General features: G+C 46.4%; 1 protein-coding gene across 4 annotated transcripts in view; it reads left to right on the forward strand.

Moving 5' to 3' along the window:
- Positions 1 to 15122, forward strand: part of RAPH1 (Ras association (RalGDS/AF-6) and pleckstrin homology domains 1) — a 130716-nt gene that overhangs the window by 57619 nt on the left and 57975 nt on the right. For all 4 annotated transcript variants that reach the window (XM_029068983.2, XM_029068981.2, XM_029068982.2 and 1 more), the window contains exon 2: positions 13365 to 13484. In XM_029068983.2, coding sequence (XP_028924816.1) covers positions 13365 to 13484 — 120 coding nt within the window. The remainder of the gene's footprint in view (positions 1 to 13364; positions 13485 to 15122) is intronic.

Below are 15122 nucleotides of genomic sequence, written 5' to 3' on the forward strand. Positions count from 1 at the left end.
TGGAGGACACAGAAGAATAAAGGGAGAAATTCCTTGCCCAGTAGGAGGTGGCACTCCAGTGGGAAGGGGCAAATGTAAACCTCTTTACAACTAGAGTGGCTGCAGGAGCAAAATCGAGTCTTCCACTGACTAATAAAGCAGTGGAGAGGTGAATAAATAAGCATATTTTTGCCATGTTTTGTCCACGTTTTCCAAGAAGGAACGTGGTATAGTAGATAAAGCACAGGCCTGGGAGTCAGAAGGACCTGGGTTCTTATTCTGGATCTTCCATTTGTCTGCTTTGGGCAAATCATTTCACTTCTCTGGGCCTCAGTCTACCTCATCGGGAAAATGGCCCATGTGGGGCCTGGTCCGTGTTCAGATTAATAAATTCGCATCTACTACAGTTTTTAGTACAGTGGCTGGACTATAGTAAGCGTTTAACGACTACCATAATGTTGTCTTGTTTTTGTTTTGTTCTGTTTTGCTCTGCCTTCTGTCTCCCCCTATTAGACTGTGAGCCCGTCATTGGGCAGGGATTGTCTCTATCTGTTGCCGAATTGTACATTCCAAGCGCTTAGTACAGTGCTCTGCACATAGTAAGCGCTCAATAAATACGATTGAGCGAATGAATGAATTTTTAAAAAAGGCCACGACTACATCACGACATCAATACAAAATGACTACAAAAAGAACTTTTGGTCTTGCTAAATGACCCTCTTCTGGGGATGACAGATCGAAAAGAGCTTATGGAATTTAATTTAGCAGAGCGGACACGTGGAAGGTTTGTGTAGCGGTTAGATGAAGGAAAGGGGTTTCTGTTTAGGTTTAGCTGTTGATATCCTTTTGATTCTCCTTGAAAAATGTTTACAAATGAGAATATTCCTGTTGGTCCTCATGTTTAGAGCAATGGCTCTATCTGTTTATTCCTTCTAACTGAAGACTGGACTCTAGTGCACAGAGGCCAATCTGTTTATCTTAAGCGTTATTAGCGTGCCCTCAGCTTCAAAGAAGAGAGGTGACCACTAGATCGTTCTCTTTATGGTGATTCATGCCCTAGGACTCCAAAGAAGACAAAATGGTGGTGGTATAGCAGGTGTTGAGTCTACCTTTCTGATCCTCCTAGCAGACAAAAATCCTCCTGAGAAAAAGAACCCTTTGATCATTCCATCTTTGAATTTGAACTGGAAATTACTTAGGCAATGAAGACTACTTCCTTTTACTCGTGGGCATTCTAGGCGCACGTTGAGCTCCGGTTCTGCCCAGACAGTTGACGTGCTTTTATTATCCAGACAGTATTAATGCTGAGGTCAGGAAATGTCAAAATAATTCTTTTTTTTCTTCTGTGCTTTTGGAAAAGTTCCAGATCCTCATGTACTGGTGCAGTAACTGATTTCCTTGGTGGTTTTGAGGTGTCAGTTACTGGTAATGGATGTTTTAACAGGAAAAATCTTACCCTTGCCACCGAATGATAAATGTCAGACAGGTCCACGGAAAAGAGCTTTAATTGGAAGAGGCGGTTTCTTAGGAAAGGAGTAAGAGGACTCAGGTTCTAATCCACTTGTCTGCTGTGTGATCTTGGGCAAGTCACTTAACTTCTCTGCCTCAGTTACCTCATCTATAAAATGGGGATTAAGACTGTTAGCCTGTGTGGGACAGGGATTGTGTCCTGCCTGATCATCTTGTATCTACCTCAGCGCTGAGAACAGTGCCCGGCACATAGAGCTTAAGAAATACCATTTAAAAGAAAAAGTGTGAGGATCCGGAATTCAGCACCATTGTGTTTTCATTCCAATTTGAAGGGAATAATAATAGTAATAGAAACAACAATAATAATAATTGCTCTGAACAGAAATTACATCAACAGATAAGTCTTTTCCCATCTGAATTTCTCATCCCTAAAGAAACTGTGACCAGTGAGTGGGATTTGGTAACAGTCCAGAATTTGTCCCTCTCAGGTGTGCATTAACTCTTTTTTGACACTACATTGTCATGGTGTGTTATTTAAAGGAGAACCACCACAGAAGTTGACTTCACCCCAGGGGACAGGGCGTACCAGAGTCCCATAAGAGGCAGAGCCAGCTCACCTTTCGGGACTCTGCCCCTCCGGCACCCAAACGGATTCAGTCGTGGTCCCGCTTTTACCTGGAGTGGTGAAAGGGGCGGCCTCTCGGCATCGATGCAAGTAGCCAACTGCAAAAACCAGCATCGCTGCTTAAACCAAGTGGCTGTTCTTGGACCCTGCTGGAAGTCTCCGTCAACAGCTAGGAAGACATGCTCTGCACAAATGATGATGGTGGTATCTGTTAAGCACTTGATACTTACTATGTATCAAGCACTGTTGTGATCACTGGGGTAGATCCAGGCTAATCAGGTTGGACCCACGTGAGGCTCAAAGGCTTATTTCCATTTTACAGATGAGGTAACTGAGGCTCGGGGAAGCGAAGTGGCTTGCCCAAGGTCACACGGCAGACAAGTGGCAGAGCCGGGATTAGCCTTGTGGCTCTCAGGCCCATGGTTTATCCACTTAGGCCATGTTGCTTCTTCAGCGCTTAATAAATACCATTGCTCCCCGACCGTGTGGTCTTGCTAGACCTCCGTTCACTGGTCCAGAAGGGGCAGTTTGGGAGCAGTTGGGCAGGGATTGCCAGTGACCAGCTGCCACTGCAGTCTAGCAATGAGGTCCCCGCCCGCCTCGGTGCCCAAACCTTGCCAGTGGAGAGAGCTGGGCCCCAGATGGAGGCAGCGTGAATTCCTGCTCCCTCTAACAGAGCACAACCTCGGGACCCCATTGGCAGTGCCAAGGAGTCAGCATTGGCAGGGATCCCTGCCGCCGTCACCTGGCGCGGCGGAGATGCCCGGGCAGTGGTGATGAGTACTTTGTTTGGGCGTCTGTGGCTGGGTTTGGGTGACACCTCCCTTCCCAGTCTTCCCATCTCTTCTGCGCCCCAGCCCCCTCTCTTCGTCGTCTTTTTTAAAAAAATGGTATTCGTTAAGCACTTACTCTGTGCCATGTGCCGTTCTAAGCGCCGGAGTAGATATAAGCTAATCAGATTGGACACAGTTCAGGTCCCACAAGGGGCTCACAGTCTTAATCCCTATTTTACAAATCAGGTACCTGAAGTGACTTGCCCAAGATCACACAGCAGACAAGTGGCAGAGCCAGGGCATTAGAAGCCAGGTCCTTTTAACTCCCAGGGCCACGCTCCATCTTTTAGTCCTCTTTTCTCTGCCCCTCTTCTTTCTGTCTTTGTCTTATTTCACCCTTCCCCTCTCTGTCTCTCTATATCTTTGACTCTCTTTCTTTCTGGGCTTAAAGGCCCTCCCCTTGATCCTTTCCCCGTCCCACTGAGCTCCCCAAAATCTGGCCATATTTTCGGAGAGTAAATCATCAGTGGCGTTGGGCCTAATTAGCGGTAAAATGTATTGAAGCACGTTTGGCTGGACACTAGTGAGGTGAAAATTAGATGGGAACATGAAATCAAAGGTTTTTGTCCCCATTAGAACTTTTTCATTTTTATTTTTTGAATACATTATCAGCACGAGAAACAAGCAAAGTAGAATAGATTCTGCACTCTGTGTGGCCTCTTTTTTTTTTCCCCCATTTTTGGCTTTTGCCCCATTAGTTCTTGGTATCCCTGTTACCAGCCGTGGCATTATGCTTGGAAATTTTTAGTTGCAGGGTCAGATAACTAATATTAGTTTAATTGCAGAATGGGACAGAAATCAGAACAAGGAGCAGTTTGTATTTAAGAAATGGGCTTCAAGGGAGAGGACACTGATTTGTAGCAATTGCAGCTGGCTTTTTTAACCAACATTTGGGTGGAGCCTTGAATGAGCTGGCAAACCCCAGGGCAATACCATGCCAAATTTGCTGACCTAAGACAGTGTCGACTCTGTAAAAGCTTTCCATGGGCTGCTAATTCTGTCTTTAGAGTAAATAGAAAACGATGCCAGTGGGGAGAAGAAAGAATCACCCTCAGCTTCAGGAGAAGTAGAAGCACTGTTTTCAAACTCCGCTTTTAGTCTGCAGAACCACAGATGTCAGACCTCCATTTTTTCCTCTTTTTTTGTGAATTGGAACGCCCTCTGAAACTTAAACGGTTTTAGCCTTCCTAAGCTTAGTTTCCAGGGAAGAGGCAAGCGAACAGTGACGGAGGTTCAAGGAAGGAGGACGCTAGCCAAAATGGTTCATGTTGATTAGACTCTACGGTGCTTCGTCATTTTCATTAACAATTTCGTCGCTATCTCTTAAATTCCCTGGGAACATTTTCTGGTAGATGAATGGACGGTATTCCCGATTCGATTTGAGTTTTCCCATGGATTGAGTTTGCCCCACATTAGTAACAGCTAATTAGTTATAACTAATTAGTTACAACAAGAGTTACAACTAATGTAAGTAAAAATACAGGCGATTAAGACAAGACTCCTCAAACCACCCGGTTGCCGTATTTGAAGATGATAATAATAATAATGTTGGTTAAGCGCTTACTACGTGCAGAGCACCGTTCTAAGAGCTGGGGTAGACGCAAGGGAATCAGGTTGTCCCATGTGGGGCTCACAGTCCTAATTCCCGTTTTACAGATGAGCTGAGTTACAGAGAAGTGAAGTGAAGTGACTGGCCCACAGTCACACAGCTGACAAGTGGCGGAGCCGGGATTGGAACCCATGATCTCAGACTCCCAAGCCCGGGCTCTTGCCACTGAGCCACACTGCTTCTCAAGATACTGACAAGTAATTTCACTCATCTGAGAGGGTGTGACCGAAAAACCGAGATGCGATCAGAGGTCCCTACCACACTGTGAATTAATTATGGTACGTGTTAAGTGCTTACTACGTGCCAAGCGCTGTTCTGAGCCCTGGGGTAGATATAACTCGATCAGGTTGGACACCGTCCTTGCCCCACATGGGGCTCACGCTCTTAAATCCCCATTTCACAGATGAGGTAACTGAAGCCCAAGGTCACACAGCAGACACGTGGCAGAGCCAGGATTAGAACCCAGGTCCTTCTGCCTCCCAGGCCCGGGATCTGTTCACTGAGTCACGCTGCTTCTGAGTTGCGTGGTGCTGATGTGTTTGCTATTTGCAGTGATGGCACTATTTTGGGATCTGCCTCCCACTGTCCGGATCCCTTTGAGGTTTCCGCTCCAAAAGAGCGACCTCATTCCGGAGCCCAGCTTGTGGAGTCGTGTGTTACAGCTACCTCTCCACATTCAGCTGTCATTTCACCTCAAGATTTTTCTCTTTAAGAGACTTCCGCTGAATTCCCCACCTCCTACTTTCCCCCCCTAATTTCAGCCCACCGTAAAGCAGTTTGGCTGTCCGTTATTCATTCTACATACCCATCTCTCCAGAGATGTGTCAAGTTGAGCATCCTTTTTATGCTGGGAGAATTCTTTCTTTCCAAGACCTCATTGTCTGTGAGCCCACGTGCAGTTTGTTCCCAAGAATGGCGTGTTGGATAATGCCGATGGAACCGCTCAAGAAGTAGGAAGGAGCTCTCGGTGGCTGATCCCGGTGTTTGATCCGCTTTGGTCGGCTACCCCTATAGCTCTGTGGGCCTCGAGTTTAAAATAAAACCTGATGCTGTTTTGTTATTACCTTCATTTTTACTTTGTCCCAGAGGACATTATCGCCTTCCTAATTACCTTCCGTCCGCCGACCCCCTTGCCCGCGTCGTCCCTCAGGCCTGGAACTCCCTCCCCCCTCATTTTCATTCAGTCGTATTTATTGAGCACGTATTGCGTGCAAAGCACATCTGACAGTCCACCCCTCTCCCCACCTTCAAAATCCTCCTAAAATCACATCTCCTCCAAGAGACCTCCCCAGACTAAGCCCTTTATTCCCCCTCTCCGTCGCCCCTCGACATCGACTACGCAGTTGGCTTTGTACCCCTTAAGCACTTTGATCCTCTCCTCAGCTCTACGGTACTCTTGTAAATATTCTTCTTCTCTATTTCCTTTATCTGTATTCTGATGTAGTGCCTGTCTCCCCCATAGACTGTAAGTTCCTTATGGGTACGGATCGTGTCTCTCAACTCTTGTATAGTGTTGAAGCAGCGCGGCTCAGTGGCAAGAGCCCGGGCTTGGGAGTCTGAGATCATGGGTTCCAATCCCGGCTCTGCCACTTGTCAGCTGTGTGACTGTGGGCAAGTCGCTTCACTTCTCTGGGCCTCAGTTACCTCATCTGTAAAATGGGGATTAACTGTGAGCCTTACGTGGGACAACCTGATCACCCTTATCTACCCCAGCGCTTAGAACAGTGCTCTGCGCATAGTAAGCGCTTAACAAATAGCAACATTATTACAGGGCTTTGCAGACAGTAAGTGGTCAGTTAATACCACTGATTGATTTGGTTTTCTACTCTCAATCTGTCAGTGGCCAAAGTTCCGCCTCGATAGAGGAAGAGCTGACAGTCTCCTGGTGTAGATGGGGCCGGATCGTTGGTTTTATTTCACATTACTGTCAGTGAATCAAATAATCAAATCATATTTCTTGAGCACCTACTGTATGCAGAGCACTGTACTAAGTATTTGGGAGAGAACAATGTAACAGACACATTCCTCATCCACAACGAGTTAACAGTGTAGAGGATGACTATCTAAGATTTTCAGTGATACTTGTAGAGTATTGGAAAAATCGAAAGCAAATTCTGTCACCAGCATCCAAGACCCTGGGATGCATAAAATAATTTTTTTTCCAGGATCTGCCCTACTACACAAGTCTGCCCTGCCGATGTTGGAAAAAAGGGTTGCTAGCAGGCATTCTGACCAGACTGAACGTTCATTGTGAAGTTATTTTAGGAACATATAAAACTTTTAGGGCAACCGTATTTACAGCAGTTGTCAAAGCACAGATCTACTGAGCATATTATAAGGTCTTTTAAGTTTTCAGAAATCCATGAAAAAGACGTGGTGCTGTTTTGTTGGGGTTTTTTGCACTTCTGTATCTGACCTACAGAAAAGAGTCTGTCTCCCACATCAGGTCTACTGGCCCCTTTTGACTTTTGACTTGCTTAATGGTTTTATCTTTTTAAATGTTACCTGAATATTTACTGGGAAATGTAGGAAAACTTGGTCAAAGTTTAGATGAGGTGGCATTCATGAAGGTTAATGCCTGTGCAAATAGCACCTAAAACCAGTGTCTGCATGGGTGGGCGAGAGCAGACTGACTGGCTTTTGAAGGACTGGAATGGGCTGTTTTGACCCACTGTGAGTTTGGGGGGCTTATTGCCAAAGACCCTTGGCTTTACCCACCTCAGGAGAATGTCTGGAAGTGTACGGCGCGTGCAGACGGTCAGGCTTCATTTCCTGTGTGTTGATTATGATAGGGGAAATTGGTAGAATAAGAAATATTCATGATGGAATTCTCATAAATTAGGGCCAATTCATTATTTTTCACCTAGCAGCCATTTTTGACTCCCTCCTTAAGGCTAATCTGTACAGCTGCCTTAAGATAATTTGGACAACAGTTGGCTCTGTTGGGAATGTTCTGAATTCCCGGACCGACAGAAAACTGGATGCTTTCCAGGTTTATTCAGACGTTTGCATTCCTACCTCCATGAGGATAAAGCGTGTGCCTATCTGTAGTATGTTTTTGTCACTGCCAAGATGATTTATCACTATATGCATGTCACGCAGATTTACAGATGTCAGGAATCCTAATTTTGTACCATTTTAGCCTGATTCGTTGCTCTGCTTTTAGACAGGTGTCATTCCTGGGAGACAACTTAGCAAGACGTTTATCAACTTCACATAAATGTGGCTAACAAAATCTAGGACTGGTTGACAGCTTCTTGAGTAGGTTTAGTGCAGTCCTTAGTCTGGTGCACTGCATTCCTTAGGTGCCGTGCTGAATGATGATCATCTGATTTCTGTAATATATTTGAAAATTTCAAAGAATTTCACGCCATTGCACAAGCGTTTCCATCTGCCAGATGGAGAAATTCTGATCTCATGAGGTTGTGCTGCTCCTCACTCGTACATACCGTATCAAAGGAAAAACTAGTCTTTTGACTCGGAGAGAGGCTGTTTTATCTGTCCAGCTAGTTTAAAATACTCAGCAACCCCGATATGCTCACTAGAGGGTAGGGTGCCAGTTCGTTCTACTTGCCAGGCAACGTCTGGTATAGGTCAGGGGTCTCTTGCTGCCTCCCAAACCTTGGGATCTGGCATGGTTCGAGTTGTCTCTTCACCTTCCCCTGGTAATATGGGAATTTGTCAAGCACTTACGAGGTGCCAAATATGATAATAGTACTGATTCTATAATAATCAATATTGATTCTATAATAATCAATATTGATTCTTGATTCTATAATAATAATGTTGGTATTTGTTAAGTGCTTACTATGTGCAAAGCACTGTTCTAAGCACTGGGGAGGATACAAGGTGATCAGGTTGTCCCACGAGGGGCTCACCGTCTTAATGCCCATTTTACAGATGAGGTCACTGAGGCCCAGAGAAGTTAAGTGACATGTCCAAGGTCACGCAGCTGACAAGCGGCGGAGCCGGGATTCGAACCCATGATCTCTGACTCCCCAGCCCGTGCTCCTTCCAGTGAGCCACGCTGCTTCCGTCGGACGCTGTCCCCCTTTCTCGTCGGGCTCACCGTCTAAGTAGGAGGGAGAACAGATACTGAATACCCATTTGACAGAGGATGAAACTGAGGCACCGAGACGTTAAGTGAGTCGCCCAGGGTCACGCAGTGACACAAGTGGCCCAGCTGTTCCGGGGCTCCATCTTTCCCTTGCCTTCCGAGCCTCTTCTCAGTGGCTGAGGGCGAGGGACCCCGAAACACTGGTCCAGAGGTGACAGTGCCATGAAGGAACAGCAACAGAGCCGTGGAATCCTGAAGGCAGGGCAGAGGGTGGATGGGTCCCCGTCCCACGTGGGACTCACAGTTTGAATCCCCAATATGAGGCAGATGGGTCATAAACAACGAGGTTGCTCTACTGGGTCTGAAAGAGCCCATTTCTGTCCTGCTAGGTTCCGTGAATATCCACTTTACGGAGTATGGGAGAATCAGACTCGGGGCAAGAACAGAGGCTTTCTTTGGTGCTTCCTGTAACTGCCAAAGTTTCCGTCATCGCTTATTTTAGTCACTTCGAAACAATCCAGAAGGGTTAAAATTCCACTCTTTGTTCTGAGAGAGGACAAATGTCAGCAAGTTGTAGCCCTACGAGACCCGGACAAGGGAACATATTATCTGCTTTATTGTGGGAGATGCCGCTCCTAAACTGATTTTAGTAAATGTAAAGTTTTATTTGTTTCTTGAGCCTCCCCGGTGTGCTAGGCACCTCACGAGACCATGCAAACAAAATAGAGTCCACATCTTCTTAATATGCATTATCAATGGCTGCGGCACGTTTTTGGTGTCACCTACCAAAGTAACTCGTCGTCGATCGCCACTGCGGAATTAAGGACCGTCCTTCCCGCCGTGCGCATCTCGTCGGAAAGCAGTGCAGAGCGGCACCAGGAGAAATGGTTTCTGCACATGTGCGGCATCAGGCACGGCGTGAGAACTAGAAGGCCAGATTTCAGTGACACAGGCTTCGTGAGAAACAAAACCCCCTCATAATGAGAGAAACAAAGACCGTGGAAATATTTAGAGACCACTTTTTTATGAATCAAAGGCAATGTGTTCTACAGAAACTGATCCCCCTCAGCTCTGGAATACATAAATGGAAACACTTTTTAAAATGCTCCCTTACCGTGGTATCCGTTGAATGGAATCACTGGAAAGAGCAAGGGCTGGGGAGTCCGAGATCCTGGGTCCGAATCCCGGCTCCGCCGCTTGTCAGCCGTGTGACTTTGGACAAGTCACTTAACTTCTCTGTGCCTCAGTTACCTCATCTGTAAGATGGGGATTAAGACTGTGAGCCCCACATGGGGCAGCCTGATCGCCGGGTATCCTCCCCAGGGCTTAGTACAGTGCTTTGCACAGAGTAATTGATAAAATATAATGTTAATGATGCCGAACTCTGTACTGAGCACTTGGATAGATACAGGATAGCAGACTGGACACAGTCGCTGGCCCTCGTGGATCAGTCTAAATGCGAGTTCCCATTTTACAGAAGAGGAGACTGAAACATAAAGATGTTCAGGGACTAGTCCAAGGTCGCACAGCAGGCACGTGCGCTGATCGTTATCAGCAGTGGCTTCCCAAAGAGATGAGGGCACAGCCGTGGCTGCTGCTGTTGAGGTCTCAGAGATGTTCGGTTCTGTGACCGCACACGTCATCCGTTCTCCCTACGGGCCGTCTCACGTTGTGTGCAGTCAGGCCTAGGGGAACCTGGCCAGAGAGTGTGGACGGCTCAACACCAACCATCACCACTGTGGCAAAAACAGCTCGAATGCACGTCCTGCTGGGGATAGGACATATTTTCCTTCCTTATGACCACTGGGGTCTGAGCATTCATTAATTCAGTAGTATTTATTGAGCGTTTACTATGTGCAGAACACTGTACTAAGCGCTTGGGACCTACAAGTCGGTAAAATGACAAAGGGTCAGAAAGATTACCTACAACAGTTTAATAATAGTTGTGGTATTTGTTAAGCGCTTCTCCTGTTCCAGGCATCGTACTAAGCTCTGGGGCAGATACGAACTAATCGGGGTGGATACGGTCCCTGTCCAAAGTGGGACGAACGGTCTCTATCTTCATTGTGCAGATGAGGTCACTGATGACCGGGGAAGAGAAGTGACCTGCCCGAGGTCACACAGCAGAAAAGGGGCAGAGCCGGGATTGGAACCCGTGACCTCCTGACTCCCAGGCCTTGGCTCCATCCATTCACTCATTCAGTAGTATTTATTGAGCGCTTACTATGTGGAAAGCACTCTACTAAGCGCTTGGAATAAACAGTTGGGCAACAGATAGAGACAATCCCTGCCCAACGACGGGTTTACAGTCTAAGCCTGTCTAATCCACTACGCCAGGGTGCAAGAGTCGGGGCTACACGTAGAAAGGGGGACCGGTACCGCACGTCAGTCCATCCGTCGTATTTTTTGAGCGCCGGCTGTGTGCAGGGAACTGAACTCAACGCTCGGGAGAGTACAACACGGCAATATGAGACACATTCCTGTGGTGCGATTGCGGCGAGAAGGGACAGCCACTCGGTCCGTGGGATGGGGTAGGACAAAGTGTCCTTGATTCAGCTGCTCCTGTCGCTTGTGGGAGCTTGAGGAGGCTTTTGGTAGCTTACGACTCAGGCCACGGACTTAGGGTGGCCGGCGCAGATTAAGGGGCTTGGAATGACGATGGGGGCCATGTACAGCTTAGGGTACACATAGCGATAGTTTCAAAAAACTGAAGCTGGGGTTGGAACTGAGCCCGGAGTCAAGAAAACTGCTACAAACAGGGTATAGTAATAGTGCGTATTAAGTGCTTACTATGTGCAGAGGGCGGACTGAGTTCTGGGAAAGAAATACTTAGCTGAGCTCTAGACAAAACCCCTGCCCCCCGGAAGGGTTCACAGTCTAAGGAGGAGGAGGGGACAAGGGGCCGGCAACAGAAGCAGAAAGAAAGGTGAACAAACAGGCAGGAGATTAAAAAAACCAGCAAAATGCGAAAGGAGCTGCAGCCCTGGTGATGGTGGTGACCTTCTCAACCGTTCTTAAAGTTGGGAAGGTCTCACACGCTGCTGCCGGTCGAATCCTCCCAGGGGTGGAGCAGAGGGAGCCCCGGTGTCCTGTGGGGTCGTGTCCAACCTGATTAACTTGTATCTACCCCAGCGCTCAGAAAAGTGCTCGACACGTAGTAAGCGCTTAACAAGTAGCATAATTATTGTCCTTATGATTATTGTTATTGCGGGTGGAGCAGGTCCCTCTCGCACGGCTGGGCACCAGGGGTCAGGACTAGGGGGTCAGAAGAGAGGCTGCCCCCGATCGAGACGGGAAGCCGGTCAAGGGGAGGACGGCACAGAGAGGGAACGGATTTTCTGGTGTTGATCACGTCGGAGGCGAGGCTTCGCGTTTCCTATCTTGAAACTTAGGGTGCCAAGTTCTTGGAATTGTATCACTATATAAAAAAAGATACAGTTTATCTTCAAAGACCTATATTCTAAAAGAAAGCTCATATGCACGTGACCATACCTAAAAGGGGCCTGTGACCAAATGCTTTGAAAGTGGATTTTGTTCTCTTTCCTTCTCAAAAAAACGTCGCAGTCGGGTTTCTTCCCAGGTCCGGTTTCTTCCCAGGTCCGGTAACTGCCTCTCTATCTGTGGGCGTAAGAAAACTGCTTCTGGTTACACTAGGGAAGAGCTTCTTGCAAGAGTCTTCTTATTGGTGGGCGAATTTTTAGAGGAAAGGTCCAGATTGAAAGAGCTTCAAAAGTCCAGACTGTTTAAGAGGAAAAGGTCCCTGCAATGCCCTCGCCCTCTGCCCTGGCAGTCTTTCTTCAGGCATACTCTAGGGCCTGATGGGCGATATCTTGGAAGAGAACTTAATCAATCAATCAGTATTTTGGACAGTCTCCTGAAGCTCTTGAAGCAGGCTTTTCCGGCAGGTAGAGCACGGGCCCGGGAGTCCGAGGGACCTGGATTCTAATTCCGACTTTGCCACTTTTCTGCTGTGTGACCTTGGCCAAGTCACTTAACTTCTCTGTGCCTCAGTTACCTCATCCGTAAAATGAGGAGTAAAACTGTGAGACCCATGTGGGTCAGGGACTGTGTGTCCGATCCACTTTGCTTGTACCTACCCCAGCACTTAGTACAGTGCCTGGCACATAGTAAGAGCTCAACAAATACCACAGCTGTTATCATTACCCTTTTAAAGTTGGTATTTGTTAAGCGCTTACTATGTGCAGAGCACTGTTCTAAGCGCTGGGGGAGATACAGGGTCATCAGGTTGTCCCCCGTGAGGGTCACAGTTAATCCCCATTCTACAGATGAGGTAACTGAGGCACAGAAAAGTGAAGTGACTTGCCCACAGTCACACAGCTGACAAGTGGCAGATCTGGGATTGGAACCCATGACCTCTGATTCCCAAGCCCGGGATCTTTCCACTGAGCCACGCTGCTTCTAACTTGTTAAGCGCTTACTATGTGCAGAGCACTGTTCTAAGCGCTGGAGTGGATACATGGTAATCAGGTTGTCCCACGTGGGGCTCACAGTCTTGTTCCCCATTTTACTGATGAGGTAACTGAGGCACAGAGAAGTGAAGTGACTAGCCCAAGGTCACACAGCAGACAAGTGGCGGAGCCGGGATTAGAACTCACAACCCTTGACTCGCAAGCCCACGCTCTTTCCCCTAAGCCACTTTTCTATAGCCGTCAAACCCTAGGCACTTTCTTCTCTGCCTAACTCATTGACAGCCTCACCGCCTTTTCGATTCCTTATTGTCGTTCCATTCGTTTCTTCTCCGTTGATATATTCGATTCCTCTGTGTTTCAGATGGAGCAACTATCAGATGAAGAACTTGACCATGGTGCTGAAGAAGATAGCGATAAGGAAGATCAAGACCTGGACAAAATGTTTGGGGCCTGGCTCGGCGAACTGGACAAACTCACACAGGTCAGAAACAGATGTTTGGCATCCCAGGTGCTAGGATGCCAACGAAAAGCTTTAGAAGGGAAGCGTATAATGACAAGAAAGTACCCAACGTTCTGGCACAGATCAGTAACTACAGAAAATAAATTGAAATCTCTGATTTGGTGTGGCAGTTTAGAGCAGTTTTGTAATCACTGGAAAATGACCAGAAATAACCACAGTGGCACTGGACATACGTACTTTGAATTCGATTTCAGAAATTTATATTGCTTGCCCTCTCCAAGTCCGTCTAACTGGACTTCCTTTAAAAAAGCAACTAGCTTAATTAGGCTTTTCTGAGATTTGAGGCCCTTTTTAGTGCTCCTGGATTCCGTTTGGATCCTTGGGAAATAAAAAAGAAGAATCTGCAGCACAGAGCATTCTGCTTCTTAGAAGTACATTTCCAGAGTTCTGACAAAAATCTCCCTTCAGACTGCCTTGCGGAACAATGGGGGCTTATGTGTTTCTTCCGTCTAATGTTCTTGAATGAATTGTTTTGTTTGAGGTTTACAGGGTGTGCATTGGCTCTGAGAGCAGGAGTGGGGCCAGATTTATTTATTTTCCCCCTCTTTTGAATAAAGTCGCAACAGACATTTAAATTTCATCATGTCTTTTAAGTTATTTTTCAAGTTGCTTCCAAATGCAACACTTGAGGAATAGAGTACTGACTTTGAGAGACTGTTGGCTAGGACTCTCTCTCTTTCTTTACGCCGATGCATTTTACATTAGCAGTTAGCATCAGAATATCCCTCCTTGTGTGGTGGGAGAACTAATGAGTCTGTTATTCTGTTAGCTATCGTTTAAGAGCCTTTGACTTGCCAAGCTATGGCAATTTCTCAGTAGGCTTCTTGCTTTCCAAAATTGCTGAATTGGAAAGGACTTCAAAAAATGTGCTCATCTTAGCATTTATGAAATTAAAATGTGTATAATTTCCTAACTAGTGGGATGTTTAAAAATCACACATTCTCTCACAAGTCTTTCAGTCCATTTTGCAGAGTCCAGTGAGAATTTATTTCGGGACTATCACCAGAACAACTCTAGTATCCCGAAACAAATTTAAATCAGTCGTATTCATTGAGCACTTTTTATATGCAGAGAACTGTACTAAAGGCTTGGGGGAGTACAATAAAATAGAGTTGGTAGACATAATCCTTGCCCCCAAGGAGCTTGCAGTCCAGAAGGGGGGAAGAGACCTTGAAATAAATTACAGCTAAAGGAAAAGGCAGAGTATAAGAATATGTACATATGTGCTGTGGGGCTGAGGGTGGAGAAGGGATTAAATGGGTAGCAAAATCAGGCTAAAATCTGTTATTCTTATACAGCAATTCATTACCCGTGTAAGCTAATTTTTATACTAATTATACTAATCAGCAGTGGCTTAAATAGATATCAGGACTTGTTAACTAATTATATAAAACGTGTTATTAAAATGATCCTGAAAGGCTAAACATTTGCTGCATATGCCCCAACTATATTTTCAGAATCCATTTAGCTCAAATTACACAGGTTTTTGCATTTTCTCTTCCCTTGTACGAAGGCCGACCGTAATCGGATCAGTCCCGGAACCTCTCTTTCCCTGCCAAGGGCATCTCCAGAGTCACGGTGTGGTGGACCCGACTCATC

This window comes from Ornithorhynchus anatinus, chromosome 7 (assembly GCF_004115215.2).
Source record: "Ornithorhynchus anatinus isolate Pmale09 chromosome 7, mOrnAna1.pri.v4, whole genome shotgun sequence".
In the NCBI taxonomy this organism is placed as follows: domain Eukaryota; kingdom Metazoa; phylum Chordata; class Mammalia; order Monotremata; family Ornithorhynchidae; genus Ornithorhynchus; species Ornithorhynchus anatinus.